Source organism: Ctenopharyngodon idella, chromosome 6 (genome assembly GCF_019924925.1).
Source record: "Ctenopharyngodon idella isolate HZGC_01 chromosome 6, HZGC01, whole genome shotgun sequence".
Taxonomy (NCBI): Eukaryota; Metazoa; Chordata; class Actinopteri; order Cypriniformes; family Xenocyprididae; genus Ctenopharyngodon; species Ctenopharyngodon idella.
The window spans coordinates 18,279,308-18,295,690 of record NC_067225.1 but is presented as its reverse complement, the minus strand read 5'-3'; the positions used below and the strand labels follow the sequence as shown (position 1 = coordinate 18,295,690).

The window sequence follows — 16,383 nt, the reverse complement described above, 5'->3', positions numbered from 1 at the left end:
CTTCTGGATGTTTAAGTACATTTGCACCCATTAACCGAAAGGAAAAAAAAAATTTTTGTATGTGTATATATATATATATAAAAAAAAAAACCCTGTTGAAACTGTTTGTAAACAAAAGTAACCATCCAATAAGTGATATTAAAGTTAAGTAAAAGTAGACTCCATGAGTACTTTCTCAAAGCAAACTGCCCAATCGCAGCCTATTGTTCTATACAAACAAGATTATCAGTCTCACCGTCTCAGACAAATCCATTATTTGCCAAATACCTTGACTCAACCTAAGAGCAGTACGCCGTAGACAAAACAGCTGCTAGGCAAACCATTAAAGCAATACATGTTGATTTTTATCTGTAGACACACATGTCCGATTTTTCACACCCACAAACCATTGTAAAATCCATTATCGCAGTTCAACCAACATGACTTATTAAATGCAAACATTTCACTTTCTAAAGTGTCAATACAAAAAATTTAGCGAACATGTGAGCAAAGAAATCAAAACCAACAAATATTTTTCAAAAAAGTCAAATAAATTCAAATGCAAAGTGTCAGACCAGGACGACAAATCACAAAATTTTCATAAGTAACAGTATCCCCTTCAATGTTTTTGGTTAACACTATAAAAAAGGATAAAAGGCCTTTGTAAGGCCTATTTTTGATGCCACTCTTGCCAGTCACTCCACAAGGTTCCCTGAGAACCCAAAATTTAGCATTGGGACCACCTCAATCTCCAGATGGGCAATGGTAGCGTAAGAGCCTTACCTCACTGTATGATGTGGGAGGATTGGTCTCGAGGTACAACATATTGGCGCTGAGGTTGAGCAGTGCAGCCGCTGTTTGCTCCACAGGCTCCAGGATTCTTACCCCTTGTTTTCTTCCTTTTATCCCCTAAAAGTGTGATGTGGGCTACAGAGGTGAACGGGACAGGCTTAAAGTCTCTATAGGAATTCAATGGGATAGGCATATATACCAGGGACAAAAAGGGAGGTCCTGAGAAATTACCTGTCCAATACCTGAGTCCAATACCACACCCTAATTTTGGGAAGGTGTTGCCTGTCTTGTGGCACTTCCTTTAAGATTTAACCCTAAGGAGTATGCAACCAGACCTAGACGCCTTCCAATGCAGATTGCTTTCGTTTTTCACTATCTATTTTTTTTTAACATATTATATTTTATACCAAAAAAAGACTAAGTTAAAATATTTTTACAAAATGAATAAAGTGATTTTATTTTACTTAAATTTTCCATTAACAATTTTCAAAACAATTATAATGTAAATCAAACTCTTTTCAAATAAGCAATGAAACACCTCTAATAATTTACTTTTTTATTTAAATTATTATTAAACCCAATTATTATACACAAAATCAAATAAAGTATACATAAATATGATTTTCTATTTACTGAAATAATTAATAAGACTGTTTGAAACTTTAATGATTTCAGTAATTCGTGACATGATGATAAAATGTAGAAATATCATGATGGTATTTTGAGATACAGTAAATGCCTCTGCATTGAAACATGGAGCCTCCAGAAACAGAATTCTGGAATACTCTTTATAACTCTAAAAAGACCTTAGAGCACTAAATTCTCTCCAGAAGTAGCATCCATAGTCCCTGTTTGCATAAGAATGAGCCTCTCCCAACCTCCCAAAGAGCCTCTAGCATGGCCCTATGACAGTCTCATCAGAAACAATAGGACTACAGTTGACAGCTTGTATCTATCAGAGATCACTGGTGTAGATTTGTTTTGAACACACTAATGTTGTTTCAGATAGGGTAGAACCAACCCACTCCTTTGTAAATATTTAAATGTCTTCATGTTAGATTCATCAGATGATACAGAAGAAAGAAAGGCCATTAAACCCCATTTCAGCTTGAGGTACTAACGTAATTTTATACACTACATAAGTGCAATGTCATGTGCAGTCATGCAATTTATTGAGCTGTTACTGTGAACTACATATATCTCATTTATGATTTTTTTTTTTTTTTCATTTAATTTGAATAATCTGTTATATCAGCAAAAGTTGCTATATTTGCAAACCTACCAACTTGTAGATGTACTTGTAGACCAACTTGTACCAATCGAATGTGCTAAATTTGGTGTGTTTAACAGACTTGCTTAAGAGAAAATTGTTCACTTATGTATGGTTGCCAACCACAACCCCCTGTACAGCAGTCTCATGCCAACATAGTTACCTCTGAGAAGGGCAAACTGCCTCATTAATGAACTATGAGTCAAGAATATGATAAAGAATTAAACTAGCATCAAAAAGCACATTTGAACTATTACCCCCATCTAACACCCAGAGTATGTTTTAAAATTCTTCAAAAACAGTAGCTCACACCCTCTTGGGGGTAGCTGTTATTCAGAGCACTTTTGATGGGGGGGGGGGGGTAATTAGGGTTAGCTAAACAAACTTCTAATTATGTTAGAAAAACACTGGTTGCAATCTACAATAGGGGCTAAGGCCCTCACTGTTGTAGCATTATGTTAGAAAAACACTGGTTGCAATCTACAATAGGGGCTAAGGCCCTCACTGTTGTAGCATTGAAATCACAGTGGGCTTCTGCTATTAACCCAACTCAGGTGTTGTGATTAAGCTGACTGTACCTCTCGCAAAAGTCTGAAATCATTTAAAAGACCACAGCTAAATATTCCATGTTTACTTACTTACAATATACTGCTAATAAGCAATTTATTATTGTCTATATTATATTTGATATTCATTATGCAATGTTCTCTGAAGGGAAAAAAAAAAATTCTAACTAAAGTATCAAAAGTCCTGGAAGCAAAACCAGCTCCATCAATTCATTAGAAATTCGGAAGAATGTTAAATTTACATACACTGCCATTCAAAAGTTTGCAATCAGTAAGATATATTAATTCTTTCATTTACAAGGGGGCATTAAATTGATCAAAAGTGTCAGTAAACGCTTTTAATTTGTTACAAAGTTTTCTATTTCAAATATTTAAACTGTTGTTCTTTCTATTCAAAGAATCCTATGCAAAAGCAAATGCATCCACAAAATTATTAAGAAGCAAAATGGTTTTCAACATTGATAAGAAATGTTTCTTGAGTACCAAATATCAGAACGATTTCTGAATCATGCACTCTAAAAACTACTATAAGGCCGGCTTAAAAAGAACCCAAAATACGTTGGAAATTAAAAATCAGAAACTTAATTACTAGAGGTAACAATAATAATCAAAAGGTGAACATTTATTAATAAGCAATTAAATACATGTTTATTGTTTAATTATTATTCATTAAACTTATGAATAAATGCTAATTTATTAAACATATTAATACATGTTAATTTCTAACATATTTTGGGTTAATTATAAGTGAGCAATACAGTAATTTTTAAACAAAAGTTGAGTTAAATAAAACTACCCAGCAGATTGGGCAAACATTTAACCCAACTGCTGGGCTAAAACAACCCAATTGCTGTGTTTGTCCATATTAACCCAACTTGGGCTATTTTTAACTCATTTTTTAGAGTGTGTGACCCTGAAGACTAAAGTAATGGCTGCTGAAAATTCAGCTTTGCCATCACATGAATACATTACAAATAAATATATATTTAAATAGGAAACTGTATGTTTAATTTTACAGATATTACAGTTTTAGTCTTTAAAAACATTAAAAAAAATCTTACTGACCCCAAACTTTGAACAGTAGTGTATTCTCCACAATATTTGTCTGCTCTTTGATTGTCATGATCTAAGATTGTTTGTGCTGTCTGTATGTTGTATTAACAGATGTTAATATGTAAAACAATTTTTTGGGGGAGGGTTTATTGCACCGACTTTAAATGCTATTCCTGGCCGAGAAGTTATTTATGTGTCCCGTGGGGGTCAGAGGTGACAGCATTAAGGGACAGCCTCAGGTGACAATAGTCACAGTGCTTAAAGGGCTGGACCCCTAAACCTGACCCACCTAACAATCACAAATTATACCAGAGACTGCAGTCAGGAGAAGTAAGCTTTAGAGAGGTATGGCCATTCATGAAAACAGAATACACAATATGTAGATTATATATTTGTTGAGGTATACAAAAGGTATCCAGTCAAACCAAAATTTATTCAAACACCTTGAACATTTCATTCATTAATACAGTTTATTCACTATAATTTAAAAAAATGGTAATAAAATATGACAAGATCTCAGAGTTAAAATGTGTCAGAAAAAAAATAATCTTAATTATGTCAGATAACACTTAAACAAAACATGGTCAGGTCAAAGTGCCTGAATAATTTTTGGACCCAAATTCTCAATTTTACTGGTAGAATTTTTGGGTATAATATGTCACAGTTCACTTTATTTTGCTATTATCACTTACATAAATGAACTATAGTGTCTTATATATATATATATATATACACTCATACAAAACAATTAGGCTAAATTAGGCAACCACTGTGAGGCAATAAACAGACTCTGCAAAAAAGCTGGTGAACCCGACCGAAGCTTCCCGGTGGCTCAGACAAAGGATGCTGCACTTAGATCTATATGGACACTTAAAGGACTGTTTGGGCTTACAACTCTAGGATTAGTGAGGTGTCATGTGTCAGGTGGCTTGTGTTTTGAGAGACACCTGTTAAAAAAAACTCTGCATCACCATTTTTAGAGAGAAGTGAGAAATAAAGAGGGGTAAGAAGTTCATGTTATTATATTTTTATATTTTAGTACTATATTTGGTACTTATAAGTTTACTTATTATAATTAAAATATTATATAAGACTGTCATTTCATTTTCAATTATTTTATTTTTTAGCTTTTGAAACTCCTCTATGGATCAGTCTGCTTTAACTGAGTTCACTAGCTCATGGGTAACAGTGCTACAGTTCAGGATAATAAGCTGTTTGTGATGTTAAAGACTAAACACCTGTGGACATCACAGAGAAAAAGTCAACACCTGCACTCTGAACTTAAGAATTGTTTTACAGCATAATTTGCACTAGTCCTTACTATCCTGTTTTGATCCTTGTCTAGTTTTCGGGGGATGGTTGTATTCTGTTATTAGTTAAAAGTTATTAGTTTCAAATCAACATGATGTACGATTTAAAAAAAACAAAAAAAGGACCACATTAGCCGTTGACAAGAAAATGCACAAACGGTTAAAAAAGACAAATTAAAAAATGCCAACTCCTACACAATCACTTAAACATGCAGAGCCTTTCAATCAAACCAGGTTAAAGGTCGCTGCTATGATTTTCAGTATGAGACAGAGAAGGAAGTCTTAAGAAATATGTGCTATAATGTCTTCCTTTAGTTTTGCATTTATACTGAGTTTTCTATTCAGGAATATAATATTTAGAATGCCCTGATGTATATTAGTAAGAGAGAAAAATAGGTAGGTGGAAAAGGAAGAGAGAGAAAGAAAGGAGAGAGACAGAGGGGAATAAATGAGGTAAATGTTTACATGGCAGTACTTTTTCATTGCGCTTGAGGCAAACTGGTGGGGTGAAGAGTCAGCAGTGATTTAGCAGTCGGGATTTAAACTGTGGAGTTAAATCTCAAATCAAGAGTTGAAAAGAGCGGCACATAAAATAGTAGAAGAACAACTGTAATGACTATCTGAACAGGACATGAATCAGCATATGAAAACCATCACAATAAATAAAATGTATTAAATAACATTAATAAAAATTGGGAACAGGACTGATTTTATCAGTAAAAATTAGATTTTATACTAATTTTAAAAATCATAATTTTAAATAATTCACAAGAAACATTAAGGACAAAATAACAGTAGCTACAGAATGCATGGACGGCGGTAAGGAAGCACGCCTACATTATGTGTTCCTGCCTAATGCTGAGTCAGGCTCTACTTGAAAAGAACACTACAAATGACTAATCAAGGGCTAGGGCACAACACAGCCTAAACAAACCATTGCCTCACCACCTTTAATGTGTTCAAGGGATATATTATGTTGAATTCTTGCTGCTCAGCAACACCCAGACCAACAAATTTACTTAATGGACAGCCATTCTCTTCCACCAATGCTCCAAAATGAACCAGTTTGCAAAATATAGAATCTTTTAATGTGTAACTTTGTTTAGTTTGATATCAGTTAGATTGGCTAAGACATTTGATAGGACCAAAAAAAGCACCGTGGTTTGTTGCTGTTGTGGAAAATTATTACTGCCGTGGAGTTATTATCTCTGAATGGAGTCTTATATATATATATATATATATATATATATATACATATGCAAGTTCTGTTTGTCTTCCACACAAACAGACAAAACTTTATACATATTATTTAGTTTTCTGTCTTTAAAATGTAACAATGTAATAAGTTGTTATTTATACAATTGTTCATTAAATTTTTTAATTATAATTTTAATAACTGAACTGAAGTGTACAAAGCTGGTTTGTTTTGTTATACATAGAAAATTCAAAGTTGTTTTTTCAGCAAAGATGCACTAAATTGTAGGGCTGGGTAAAAAATATCTGATTTCTCGATTTTTAATCGATTCGCTTTTTTACGAACCAATATCAATTGTTAAAGTCCCCGTGAACCGGAAGTTGCAAATGACTTATCTCCAGTGTTGTGACATATTTCCAAGTGAAACAGAATATTGAATAGAGGGCAGGGTTTTATTTTAACGCTCCTCCTCTCCATCTCTCGCTCATAGGCAGACTAACGGTCAGAGGGGAGTGGTTTAAGCGTTTTCAACCCAAGCCGTCAAACTGATGTCATTAAAGAAGGGGCACCGTTGCAGAGGGGAGGAGCATTTTCAGATTTTGATTAAATATTACAAAGCCAAAAATTTTTTTTGTGTGGATTGACTTGCACGGATGAATTGCTCACCACAAAACTAGCAATTTGAGCTAACAAAATAAATAAGGTCAATTTTGATTTCATGTGTACTTTAAACCCAAGAATCGATTAGTCTAGTCTGTTTTCAGTTGATGAATGAACAGAACATGTAGCGCGCCTCCCATCCAATAAATCGCAATAATCTTTGTGCTTTGTTACTTTTGATATGAAGCAAAGTCTCAGATTTCAAATGACGTCCATCTTATTATGAGATTCAAAAAATAAATACCGTTTTGGCGCTGTTTAATGTGTCGTGACAGATCGCTTTAGCGCCTCAGTTAAAGAGAAGCGGCAGCATGGAGCTCATGAGAACATGATCCTCTCCGCTTTAATAGCAGTTACAGCGCAAAATAAACATGAATAAACATCTGAAGGTACGTTAAAAGATACAGTACAACTTACCAAAATCCGTATCATGTCTTGTGTAATAGCTCAATCAGTGTTTCAACCTCGGAAAGAAGTCAATAAAACAGCTTGTAAACAATGTCAAATAACGTCGCATTTACCTCAGAAAAACCATATTTAGTGACCATAAACACATTAGTCAGCTAGAAAAACTGTTACATATTCATTATAATTTTTAATGTTCTCCAATATTTAATGCATGTTTGAATAAATCAGTTATGACAGCCACGATTAAAAAAAAAAAAAAAAATGAATTAGAGTAGAAATATGATTATGTAATTCTAAACTTTATTTATTATAAAAAACATTGAGTGTAATTTAAGTGTTTGAAAATGGTGTCAATACCCAGCCCTACTAAATTGATCAAAATTGACAGTGATTTATAATGATACAAAAAATTTCGGTAACACTTTATAATAACTGCACACTATGAAGCATTAGTTAAGCATTAGTAAATAGTCAATTCTTAATATATAAAGCATGAATAGACATTAGTAAGCAGTTTATAAATACAGCTATAAATGTTTTATTCTTGATTTATAAGCATATCTATAATGTGTCTAATAATTGTATTTTCATACTTTATTAATGATCAATTTATCATTTCTAAATTAAGTATTACATTATTTACAAACCAGTTATTTAGGAGTTGTCAGTGGTTCATAAGATCATTTAGAATGTGTTTGTAAATGATTAATAAACTATTTAAACACACATTTATACATCTTATCATTTAGACATATAGTAATAGTTACTCAGTGTGTTAATAAATGCTTTATTAACACATATTTCTACTGTAATTCATGATTAATTCAGGTAGTTATAAAACATTTAGAAGTGGTCAGTTAACTATTTTTGTGAGCTCATCTAAAGTGAGGACTGTTTATGCCTCGTAAAGCTTTACAAAGAAGATTTAAAGGTTCAGTGATCTTCTGCACTGCAGTTCTTTAATGTTTTAAAGTTAGTACTGAGGTAGTTTTGACACTGTGAAATATTATTTTTTATAAAAAAAATTATTTGTTGTATTTTAGCACTCCTGTAATCTAAATAATTTTTATTCAGCAATGTTTACACTTTACAGAAATATATTTTTATATCAGATCAAAGGCTTAGTTTCAGTTTACTGCACAGTTATGTTTTCTGAAGGTGGTGAGGAATTTTTATTTTCTGTAACATTGCAGAGATTTGTTTTTAATTTTATATCAAGTTACCCATTGTAAAGTTTAATTTTTTTGCCTGAAATGAATATTTCTAGGTTCTGTATCCTTGAAATCTCCTTTATAAAAGCTTTGCGAGGCATAAATAGTCCTCACTTTAGATGAGCTCACAAAAATAGTTAACTGACCACTACTAAATGTTTTTTAACTACCTGAATTAATCATGAATTACAGTAGGAATACATGTTAGTAAAGCATTTATTAACACACTGAGTAACTATATGTCTGAATAATAAGATGTATAAATGTACATTTAAATAGTTTATTAATCAATTACTTACACTTTATAAATGATCTTATGAACCACTGACAACTTCTGAATAACTGGTTTGTAAATAATGTAATACATAATTTAGTAATGATAAATTAATCATTAATAAAGTATGGAAATACAATTATTAAACACATTATAAATATGCTTATAAATCAAGAACAAAGCATTTATAGGTGTATTTATAAACTGCTTACTAATGTCTAATAATTCTTCATAAATGATGAATTGACCATTTACTAATGCTTAACTAATGCTTCATAGCATGAGTTATTATAAAGTGTTACCAAAATTGCTACTTCATAAAAATGCTGTTTTTTTTTCAGAACTTTATATTCATTTAAAAATATATTAAAATAGAAAATAGTAATTTTACATTGCAACAGGCTAATATTTTACAGTATTACTCTTTTTTTTACTGAATTTTAATCTAATCTTAATAAGATTATTAATCTTATTAATTTAACATTATTATATTACCAATAACTAAGATTAGTCTAAGATTACTGTATTAAACAAGTGCAGCCGTTTTGTGAAAGACGTCTTTCAAAAACGTTAAAAAAATCGTACCGACTCCAAACTTTGTACATGTGCATGCACTTGAATGTGATTGAGCATCATCTCTTTTAATATATTAAAATATCTTTTAAATTTAATAAGATGTGGAAAAATACATCTTCTAATGAAAAAGTGGATTTGAAAAAAGACAATAATTACTGGTTTAGTACTAATTATTGAGGGTAGTAACAAATCTAACACATGAACTGTTTGAAGAAAATAACTCTTAAAAGGTGCACACAGTAATTTATGTTTCTGTTGCACTGGCCTATATGGCAGTTGTCATTTACACCAACAAGGATACAACTTTATACAAATTTGCATTTACTATTGCTGGCACATTTAATATTAAAAATGTTGTCTGCCTTTTCTTTGAATATTCCATCATCTACAAAAATACTAGCTCTGAGTTCACCACGATTCACACACCATCATGCCATGATATCAGCTGAGTTGTTGGATGTCAGAACATAAACTTTCCTGTCACATTCCTCCATTCTACCTGACTCGACACCTCTCTCTCACTCTCCTCCCCTATCCCCGATCTCACACAGACAGAATAGGACGCAAGCCACAGTTACTCACAGCGGCAGGTGCTGCACTAAATTGTTGCCCTGCAGCTACAAAGAAAGCACACCTCCACAAGAAAGAGCAATTTCAGATTAAAACATAAAACCCCTGCACAATACAAACACAGAAGACCCCGAGGGCGCCAAACAGTGCACATCATTTGATAATTAATGAAGGGCGGCGAACCCTTTTCTTAATTCTTTTTCTTTTGGTGAAAGAGTTCACAGATCATTCATAAGAGGATAGTTCATCCAAAAAGGAAAATTCTGTCTCAGTATTTTTTGTCCAATGTCCAATGTTGTTCAAGATATCCACAGAAGAAAGTCATACAGGTTTGGAACGACATGAGGGTGAGTAAATTATGACAATTTTCATTTTTGGGTGAACTATCCCTTTAATGGGATGGGCAACAATGCCCACTGCTGTCTTTCATTCAAAAGATTGTTCTTCAGAGTTTAATTAGCGATTGGCAGGTTGCCATAGTTTCCACCTTTTCGATCAACATGAATGCTAGCTGGCAAGGGACGGAGTGTTAGCGTGCCATGCTGCGCACCACACCCGATCTTTACTGCGAGGAAGATGGGGGCGGGTGGTGTTGTATGGGGGGTATTAATCACCAGATCAAGAGAAAAGATAATCCCTCAGGGCCAGAGAGGCAAAGCGTTGCTCAGTCTCTCCCTTTTTTCCCCATCTTTACTACCGGACAACTGCATTCCTCTGCTGGGAGGGGAACCACAACCACCTAATTCTCCTCTGCGCCCAGAGAAAATCTACAAGGCCTCAGCGTCAGGTCATACACTTAATGTCAAACTTTCCATTGCTCTTCTGTTTTGTATAAACACAATGTTAGAACTATACGTGTTGATAGAATCTGCCCGAGGGATACGTCGATTTTCCTTGACTTACATCAATTTTAAGCAAATTAGCAGTTGTTAAACAGTGTTAAAGATCACTAACTAATTTTGACAAGATTTACATTTTAGAAAAGAAGAGGATTAAATAGTTTTAACTAGAAACAGATCTTGTCCAGAGTACAGAGCCAAAAAAAAAAAAAAAATGCTAACTTACACCAAAGAAGAAATTGTCTGATGTGTAGTGCTGTTGTAAATCTCCATCTTCATAATTCATTGATCCACTTCAGTCCCTTAAATTTTTAATTCAATAATAACAATTTAAAAATTGTTTTTTTGCATGACACAATGCTACATCTGAAGCACTTCAGATCAGATGCGCCATTGTAGCAAAGCAAGGCTATCGTCATCAGGACTTTTATATTTAGCACTGTTCATCCGGACCTGGACATATTATTTGACTTTGCTGCAACCAAAACTATCCAGAATGACCAGGGAAAACCCATAACACCCCCAATAAACAGGAACACCCCCACACACAAGTGTAAATTAACTGTTTCTGCTGGGGCTTACCACTGAATTCCCCACTACTGAAATTATTCACTTGAGTGATCAGACTAAACAAAACCAAGTTTCATATGCGATAAAACAATTGCGTTTCTCTGCTTAAGTAATCCATATGTGCATTCAATAAAATGCAAATATTTTAATATTTAAAAGCAAATTACATTTAAAAAAAAAAAAAAAAAAGCACACACAAACAAAAAAGGAGCTAAAACATTTTGGCCAAAAAAATAAAATAAAATAAAAAATACAGAAATTCTTCTTATGATACTAAAAAACTAACTATCTACTGCTTCCATCAAAAAACAGCTTGTCTGAGACCATTCAGTGGGAGGTTTCAAAAAATCCCCATGTACATTTGTGTTAAACTGTACAGGGGATTTTGGAAATATTCAACAATTAAATGCTTCAGTACTACACGTAGTAGGAAAATAAGCTAAGTATTGCAAAGCGTGTTAAAGATTTTGTTTTAATTGCTTTTATTTATTTATTTATGTTATTTATTTATTTTTTTTTAAAGTATCTATACTGTTTGTAGTGTTATGCTATGTGAAATTACCGAAAATTCAACAACATACTGCAAAAAAGGCCTAGAGGTAGGGCTGCTCGATTATGGCAAAAATCATGATATGAGTAATTTTAAATGTCAGTGAAATTTCACAATTATCAATACTTCAGCAAAAACTAATACTGGGTTAATTAATGTAAGTAAAAAGTCCTCAAAACAGCTACAGAAGACAATAAACAATCAACAATTAAATAAGAACAAAGAAACTAATTACAAACAAAGCAGACAAAAAATACAACAGAACAAAAATACAAATGAAACAAACAGTGCTTTAGGTTTTTCAGATAGATGTACAAACAGTGGTATTTAGATAAGTAATACCCAAAAGAATGTAAAATAACTGCTGTATACATTAAATATAGACTAATTCTTATTTAAAACTAAAGTTATTCATTCAAGAGCAGGGAGTGATTTTTCTTTGTCTTTTCTTGTTAGATTAACAATGACTTTAGCAATCATTAATGTTGGCTGCTGTCCCTTTAAGAGCTGCACGGACCCAACATAGGCCTACAGTTATGCAGCCTTCACGAGGTCTCGGAATTATGGTAAATACGGGTTTCCTAGGTAAAAATTGCACATGAATACCCTTTCATTTCGCAACATGAATGCAATGAGCTCGTAATCACGACTTCAGAAGTGGCAATTATAAAATTTCCAATAGCACTTGAAGGCAGCAATACACACGCGCACTTTCTCAGTGTACACTTAAGACATAACCGACTGCATTTACGAGGATACATACCAAAACGGCATTTCGATATATGATATATGTTGGCTATTTGACTGTTTAGGCGCGTATCTGAAGCCATTTGCTTATGCGCGTTCTGCACTGTCTCGGAGCGCGCACAGGTGGACGCCTAGGGAACAGCATCCGTTTCGCGGCTTAATGCGCTTTTAATAGCACTGTTTATGTTTAATATCAAGCACGTCCCAAAGTTTAGCAACAGCAGACTGCATTTTACATCCCTCTCTTATTCGGCCTGTTTGGATGTTAAGTTTGGTTTAGGGAGGAATAAAAGTGCACCACTGTGGAGGAAAGGAAGGTGTGCTGAACGGAATGCAGTAGCGGTACACTAATCGTTTTACCTTGATTATCTTGTTTTCATAATCGTTGGAAGCCAAAATCGAAATTGAAATCCAAAATACGATTAATTGCACAGCCCTACCTAGAGGCATCACTATTACCGGTAATAAACGGTATATATTTGGATGATATTTTAAGTCAATAACCAGTTATCAACTACCTGCCTTAGCTCCTCCTTTTAAAAAATGAAACACTTAATTAAAACGAATATTCCCATATAAAGCTTAGATATATTCATTCAGGAAGTTCAGAACTTGCATTTTACCTAATCTGACATCTTGAAATGTGTCAAGAATAGTCCCATAGTAACTGTTTAGATCGTAATGACACAGCAATATCCTACAGAGAAGTGAAATTGTTATTTAATTACATGTTGGTGTAGTTTTTAAATGTGCAAATTTTAGTGTGAATAACTGTGTGTTAGGTGAAACGAAGTACTCACTGTAAGGGGCTCCTCAGGCCCACGCATCGTGATGCAGTCCATGCTAATCTGTATGGTATTGGATGCTGATCCGACAGCAGAGCCCTCAGAGAAGTTGAGCTCGATAGGCTGCATTGAATGTAGTGCAGACCTTGAACAGAGACCAGTAAAATTGATTGATTACTGGGGAACACTGGTGAAATGAATAAATAAATTCAATGAAAAACTAAATATCACTATATATATATTCCAACATTATCTACTCAGTCCCATTTATTAATTTCTTTATTAAAAAAGCTTAAGTTGAATAAAATGCCATATCATTTATCCAATAAGTGGGTGTGACTGCTTATAGTGGTATTATTAAGTATTATGGATAACACTTTACTTAAAGCATTTATGTATAATCCATCATAAAGGTATTCATAATGCACTTTATAAAGCATTAGATATCTTACATAAATAATTGTAACCAAAGTTAAAATGTATTATACATTAAGTAAAGTGTGTTACTGTATTATGTATGAAAGTACACATGAATTTTTAAGGTACTTCATAACTCACTGGTCCAGCATTTCCAGTAGCTGGTTGAGGACGTCTTGTCCGAGGATATCTGTACCCTGAGAGCCCTGGCCTTGTGACATGGAGGCCAGGAAAGAACCTTCAGCCCATGAGAGACAAGCTGCTGGTTCTCTCAATCTAGAGATAGATGGAAACAAAAGTTAACTCAAAAATTGTGTCGTCATACACTCCCTACAATTTTTGAATACACTTACATTGTATTATAAACTAATTACAAAATTTCTGTAGAAAATGTGAGTGTTGTTTTTGCCCATGCTAAAGCAAAGACTATAGAATAACACAAGACGTGTCACTCTTATTGTTTTGAATGGGAGAAAGTGCAGCGCGCAATATGGCGGAATAAGTCCCCCCTTCTAAATAAGAACCAATTGCCGATTGGTAAAATCATCGCGTCACTGCAGCAGCCGTTAGAAGCTCCGGTTCCTATAGAAACAGTCAGAGTCAGTCTCCGAAATGAGACGCGAGACACGCATTTAGGACTGCGCATGCGCATTAGCTTGATCTAGCCTGAAAAATACCGTTTTTTTTTGTCATGATTCAAGCATTTAGAAACAAAATTTATGAGGCAGTTGTTGTCAGATTTCATTGGTGATTTCAAATATGAAATTTAATCGAAAGCTTGGCAAACAACTTTGGAGAATTTGATGTTTCCCCATTCAAAGAGATAGGAGCTGCACTTGAATGCCCGAGAGGCGTTTCAAAGATGGCCGCCGAGTGAAATGACTTTTCTTAAAGGGACTTTGGCTAAAGTCACTTCCAGGTGTTTGCTATGGTTTAATGAATGGTTTCTATGGTGTTGTCAGGCGTTTGCTAGGGTTTTTTGGTTACTTACATGAAAAGTAAGTACCCCCCCCCCCCCCAGCGAATGTCCTGTTTTTTTTCCCCGTTATTAGAATGGCCGCATCTGAGGCAGTGAGTGCAAATGATAGACTACGACACTCTTTTCTGCTCCTCAAATACATTAAACATTAACCTTTATATATATGAGGAGGAGTGGAGTTATTAGGTTTTACAGACAGATTGATTTTAAAAATAAAGTGATAGTTCACCCAAAAATGAAATTTTTGTCATCATTTACTCACCCTCAAGTTGTTCTAAACCTGTATGAATTTCTTTCTTCTTCTGAACACAAAAGAAGATATTTTGAAGAATATGGGTAACCAAACAGTTGATGAGACCCACTGACGTCCATAGTACCGAGAAAAAAAAAAAAAAAAAAAAGTCAATGGGGTCCATCAACTGTTTGGTTACCCATATTCTTCAAAATATCTTCTTTTGTGTTTAGCAGAAGAAAGATTTTCATACAAGTTTGAAACATCTTGAGGGTGAGTAAATGATGACAGAATTTTTATTTTTGGGTGAACTATCCCTTTAATGGTGGTAAGAAGGCGTTGCACTTCTTCAGGATGTAAAAACACAACCCATTCTTAATTACCTCTCCCCCCACAAAGGCCATGCTCTGTGCCTGTCTAATGCAACACCAATAACCAGTGTTAACATGACATTTAGGAGCAGTAGAAAGAATAAGACTGTCAGTGAAAACACGATGACCCTCTCCATCTGAAATATGACACCAAGCCAGAGCCCGGCGTCTCATTGTTCCTGCTGAGGTGCAGCACACGCTGAGGACCAAGCAGAGCGGAATTCCCCCTTGCTGTCTATATGATAGCAACACCACCGCTATGCAGCATTCGGAATGTGTGTGGCTGAACTGGGCTTGGCTGTGGATGGGGGTTGAAGGTAGTAAATGTATGTATCTCTGTGTCTGTCTGTCTGTGTGTGTGTGTGTGTGTGTGTGTGTGTGTGTGTGTGTGTGTGTGTGTGTGTGTGTGTGTGTGTGTGTGTGTGTGTGTGTGTGTGTGTGAGCGTCTGGGAGTTGGGGTGTCAACCCATAATCTAACGTTGGCACTCGGGTGTGGGGCTGGAATTCCCCTACATTCTGTGCGGTGGGGAGATATTAATATACTAAGCTATGTAGGCATGCCTAATAAATGCTGAATGCTTTTAGGTTGAAGGATGTCAAATTACTGTATCCTAGACAGAGATACAAAGCAACACTAGTTTTTGATGTCACTGTAAATTGACACTTCGATACCAGCCTTTGAAGAAAAACTTCTTTTTATAGTATTTATTCTCCCTATAGCATCACAAAGCTTTTTTACATACATTTGTATGCGTTTGATATGACGAACTAGTAAAAAACTTAACCTAATGAATGTGGATCATCACATTTTCAAGTATAAATTCTTGTGTTTCTCAAAAGGGATAAATGCAAAATCCTGTATGCCTTTTTTATTATGTGGAACACAAAAGAGTATATTTTGTTTTGTATTTTATTTTATTTTATTTTATGTATTTATCTTTTATTTTGTTTTGACCCCAGTGCTCTTCAAAATATCTTCTTTTGTGCAGAAGAAAGAAATACATGCAGGTTTGGAATGACATGAAGCTG

General features: G+C 34.2%; 1 protein-coding gene across 10 annotated transcripts in view; it reads right to left on the bottom strand.

The window, feature by feature from the left end:
- tp63 (tumor protein p63) overlaps positions 1 to 16,383 on the bottom strand; it is a 51,156-nt gene that overhangs the window by 23,403 nt on the left and 11,370 nt on the right. For 5 of the 10 annotated variants that reach the window (XM_051896842.1, XM_051896844.1, XM_051896843.1 and 2 more), the window contains exon 1: positions 763 to 934. In XM_051896842.1, the coding sequence (XP_051752802.1) occupies positions 763 to 804 (42 nt within the window). In that variant the 5' untranslated portion in view covers positions 805 to 934. Of the gene's footprint in view, positions 1 to 762; positions 935 to 10,929; positions 11,142 to 13,370; positions 13,501 to 13,913; positions 14,049 to 16,383 lie in introns of those variants that run through there. The other 5 variants (XM_051896836.1, XM_051896839.1, XM_051896837.1 and 2 more) reach the window with 2 other exon arrangements.